This window comes from Melanerpes formicivorus, unplaced genomic scaffold, assembly GCF_026170545.1.
Source record: "Melanerpes formicivorus ecotype bairdi unplaced genomic scaffold, bMelFor1.0.p_v2 SCAF_2, whole genome shotgun sequence".
NCBI lineage: Eukaryota > Metazoa > Chordata > Aves > Piciformes > Picidae > Melanerpes > Melanerpes formicivorus.
Window position 1 is genome coordinate 1265734 of NW_027142354.1, and position 4731 is coordinate 1270464.

General features: G+C 51.6%; 1 protein-coding gene across 4 annotated transcripts; it reads left to right on the forward strand.

Annotated features, from left to right (window-relative positions):
• Positions 1–1092: 1092 nt before the first annotated feature.
• RIPPLY2 (ripply transcriptional repressor 2) lies at positions 1093–4731 on the forward strand. 4 transcript variants are annotated; one of them, XM_068147117.1, is made up of 4 exons: positions 1096–1304; positions 1477–1558; positions 1698–1762; positions 4436–4731. In XM_068147117.1, the coding sequence occupies exons 1-4, from the start codon at positions 1225–1227 to the stop codon at positions 4611–4613; spliced, it is 405 nt and encodes a 134-aa protein (XP_068003218.1). In that variant the 5' UTR covers positions 1096–1224; the 3' UTR covers positions 4614–4731. The 4 variants fall into 4 exon arrangements, with proteins under 4 accessions (XP_068003201.1, XP_068003218.1, XP_068003209.1 ...); XM_068147108.1 differs by having other exon boundaries at positions 1099–1359; XM_068147126.1 differs by having other exon boundaries at positions 1100–1251.

The window sequence follows — 4731 nt, forward strand, 5'->3', positions numbered from 1 at the left end:
AAGTGGTTGCTTTTCTTCCGAAAGGCAACTCAGTCTGCATCTGTTTCGACTTAAAGACCTGAAAACAATGCTATTAATCTAATGCTATTAATCTGATTACATTTCCTACACGGCTTTTAATACGTAACGCTTTTCGCAACCGGTTCTGCTGATGCTATTTAGCGAGGCAGACTGCGCGGAAAACACTGTGGAGGGGGCACAAGCAACCGTCCATTTGCAGCTACTCTTGGGCAGTGCTAAGGCAGACACACTCCTTAGGGCTGTGCTCAAAAAGGCAAAACATTATTCCAGCGAGTACAGTATCTCAGTCTTTGCGATGCCTCAGTACTGTGGATCTTCACTAGGCCAATAAATTACCTGGGCTTGAAGCCCTCCTTCGGAATCTAGGGCAGCTCCATCCCACCAACCTTCCCGGCTTCCCCGGGAGTGATACGTTTCCCAGCTCTTATATAGGACCATTCTTGTTTCTGTTGCCTGCGCATGCATCAGCGATTGCAAACTCATTAAGAAAAGGCAATTAAAAAAAGAAAAAAGAAAAAAAGGCAGGGCTCCCTGGCCACCGGGAAGCACGGAAATGGTACGAATTTGGCATAAAATTTTGCGTATGTAGCAACAGCATCTGGTGCTGGCAGCAGATACCGGGACCACATGAAAAAGAATAAAAGGCACGTTTCCTCGGGAAAAATACCCTATAAAAAAAAACCCAAATAAAGCCACTATGCTGAGAAATCAGTGTAATCTTAGGGAGCATGTGTCACAACACGTACTGGGGGGGTGACCTGCTGTGAAATCAGGACCCCTTTAAGGAATATCCTCTTCTCCACCGCCCCAGGGTGACAGCTCTGTGCCCGCGGCCGCGGAGGGGAGCGCTCCCCAGTCACGGCATCTTCGCTGCCGCCGGCTCGGACGCGGAGGCACCGGTCCCTCCCGTCCCCCGCCTTGCCTCGCCGCCCGAGGGCTAAACAAACACGTTTTTAACAACCGAGGGCCGCACTCGCAGCGGTTTCACCCCCACCTCCGGGGCGGGAGGGCGGCCCGGGCGCGTCCCCGCTGCCGCCTCGCTTCGCTCCCCGCCCCAGCTCCGTTCCCACAGGGGCTCCCCCCGCCCCAACCCCCGCCAGCAGCCATGTGTCTGCTCAAGTGCGATTAACACCGACCTGCCAAATCCAACCCCCCGGGCCCCGTGTTTACAGCGCGGCGCCTTCGCGCGGAGCCGTTGTGTTGATGGCGCTGGCAAATGAGCCGAGGGAGGTGGGCTCCACACCGCGCACCGGCAGCTATAAAACCCTGCGGGCCCGCGGCGGGTAGGGTTAGGCGAGCGGCCGTGGACCGGCGGAGGATGGAGGGCGGAGAGATGGGGTGCGGCTGCCCCCGCCCGCCCTCGGCGGCGCTGCCCCCACCGGGGTACTCGCCCCTCTCCTCCCGGTGCGGGGCACGGTCGGGACCTGCCCTAACGGTCCTGCCGTTGCCCCGCAGGTCCGCGCCCTTCTGGAGGCCCTGGGTACCCGCGCCGGGCGAGGAGGGCCGGCAGAGCGTCACCAGCACCGAGCCGGCCGCGGTGAGTGGGGCTGATGGGACGCCGGTACTGCCGTTGGTAACGTCCAGGGAGACGTTCTGGCGGGGTGGCCGTGGCGGCGGGGGCCCCCCGAGCGCTGGGTGCCGTGCCGGTGGGCTGATTTCTGCTCTCTTCTCTCAAGCCTCACAGCCCCTGCGGGCTGGCGGAAGCCTCCCGAAAGCTGGCGCAGTACAAGCACCCTGTCAGGTAAGTGGCTGCCCCGGGCCGCCGCCGGCTCCAGCGGGAGAGCGCTGAACTGCTGGGGCTCGCCGTGCTGCCTGGCTAGCAGAAAACAGTCCTTTTGCTCTGTACTGCCGAGATCCCCAGCCACTGGCTCCTCCGCCCCTTTTGATCCCACCCATGTCTTTATGTAGGTAGTAAAATGCCTTCGGAACGATTTAGCCATCCAAGTGGTTGTGAACTGCCAGGCCTTTGGGCAAATGATTGTCAGCGCTTTACCAGCTCTCTTTTTTGCCAGATCTTTAAGATGAGATGTTGATGTACTTCCCTGCTGTGGGACTGAGAACTATGGCAGTTATAGTTATGTGCGGTTGCTTTTGTTGTGGTTTTTTTGGGGTCTTTTTGTGGTGGCAGAGTAGGCTGAAGCAACGTAATACTTACCCCTATTCCCGGGATTAAAAAAGGGAGGGGTAGCGCCTAGGCTGTCTGGCTCTGCAAACCTCCAGTGTCCCTCTGGTGCAAGGATGCAGGTGCAGGCATGGGTAAGAGAGGTTAGAAGGTATGGACTGATTAAGCCAGCAATAATGAGGAAAATGCTCATGTAACCACTGCTTTAATGAAGGTAATGATTGTGTGGGCACTGTCAGTTGTGAAAAGGAAATAAAGAGCACAACTAGAGCTGCATCTGCCAGAGAGTCTTAAAAGAGTACTAGTAGGTGTTCCAAGGTGCTTAAAGCAATTGCACAGGCAGTTCTGGATGCAGTTTTCTCTTAAATGTAGGCTCTGATCTTTCAAATACTGATGTACAGACTATCTAAGCAGCTGCATGGACTCTGATTTCACTGTGCCTGCTCCAGTGCTTAGGTATGAGTGACTGCTGCAGGGAACAATGAGAACTGAAAGATCTTACAAAGCAAGTGTCAGTTACTTTGTACAGCAGCACTCTCTTAAAACAGCAGACTATAAAGCACTTTTATAATTGCCAGAAAACCATCTAGTTCTGTTTCTTGATGTATGTCTATTACAAACAATGTGTAGTCAGTATTTGTTTCCATGTGCTAGTCTCTTAACTCTTGGGACTTCATTGTCTCTTGATTCCGGCTCCTTTCAAACTGTAAGCAAAAGAGGGTGATAGCCAGAAAGGAACTACGGAGTATATTAATTGCAATATATTACCTCACTAGCTGATAACCCTTGCTACACTCCATCAGCAATTTTTTGTTAATTTCTAGATAAAACAGACTTTAAACCCTAGGCCCCTGGGACATCCTCTGTAAGGAGTCTGTTGGATGATTCCTCTTGAAAAGACAGGAGTTTGGGGTGAAATACCAAGATGTAATCCCCTTAGACCCTTAAGGTTCCTTTAAGATTTGTCTGAAACTGTTGTAAACTATGACTTAGCTTGGGGACCTTCACTAAAGAAGCTATTAATGTAATCTAAATACACTGGGGATCCTGTCTGACACCCATTATATTCCCTAGGGCAGTATAATTTCATAGTATCATAGTATCAGTCAGGGTTGGAAGGGACCACAAGGATCATCTAGTTCCAACCCCCCTGCCATGGGCAGGGACACCCCACACTACATCAGGCTGGCCAGAGCCTCATCCAGCCTGGGCTTAAACACCTCCAGGGATGGGGCCTCAACCACCTCGCTGGACAACCCATTCCAGGGTTTCACCACTCTCATGGTGAATCTCCCTGAATCTCCCTACCTCCAGCTTCATTCCATTCCCCCTAGTCCTATCACTACCTGAGATCCTGAGAAGTCCTTCCCCAGCCTTCCTGTAGGCCCCCTTCAGATACTGGAAGGCCACAATTAGGTCACCTTGGAGCCTTCTCTTCTCCAGACTGAACAGCCCCAACTTCTCCAGTCTGTCCTCATAGGAGAGGAGCTCCAGCCCTCTGATCATCCTTGTGGCCCTTCTCTGGACACCTTCCAGCACCTCCAGATCCCTCTTGTAATAGGGGCTCCAGAACTGGAGGCAGTACTCCAGGTGGGGTCTCACCAGAGCTGAGTAGAGGGGTAGGATCTACCCTTGACCTGCTGGCCACACTTCTCCTGATGCAGCCCAGGATCTGATTGGCTTTGCGGGCTGCAAGTGCACTCTGAGAGCTCATGCTGAGCTTTTTGTCCACCAGCACCCCCAAGTCTCTCTCCTCAGGGCTGATTTCCAGCCAGTCACTGCCCAGCCTGAATTTGTGCCTGGGATTGCCTCGACCCAGATGCAGGACCCTGCACTTGGTCTTGCTGAACCTCCTGAGGTTGGCTTGTGCCCACCTCTCCAGCCTGTCAAGGTCCCTCTGGATGGCCTCCCTTCCCTCCAGCGTGTCTGCTGCACCACACAGCTTGGTGTCATCAGCAAACTTGCTGAGGGTGCACTCAATGCCACTGTCCATGGCACCCACAAAGTTGGACCAGTTTCCCAGGTAGTGCTATCAATGAGGTACCAGAGCGTTAAGTTTCAGATTCAGTGAATCGTGGGCCTTGAAGAGTTGTTTTGCTGCAAAGCTAGCACTTTAAGTGCTCAGCTGAAAATACAGAATCCAGAGAGTACTTTTTCTATTTGAATGTAGAAAAGTTCAGCATGTGAGGGAAAACTTTGGATGCTTGTCTCACCAGAATTTCACTCCTTTTTATGTGTCAGCCTTCAAGCAGAGTATGCAGTAACAATAAGCAAACCTGTCATTTGTTGCAGACTATTTTGGCCCAAATCAAGGTGCTATGATTACTTATATCAGGAAGCTGAAGCACTTCTGAAAAACTTTCCAGTTCAAGCTACAATCTCCTTTTATGAAGACTCAGATAGTGAAGATGATGATGATGATGATGATGATGAACTGGAACAAGATCCAAGATCAGAATCAGATTGCTGATTGCCAGGAAGGCCAACACAACTTCAAAGACTTAATTTAAACTTAATATAAAAATTGTAATATAGTATTTTTAAAGATAATTTATTTGTATGTAAGTTATTCTTAATAAAACTGGAAT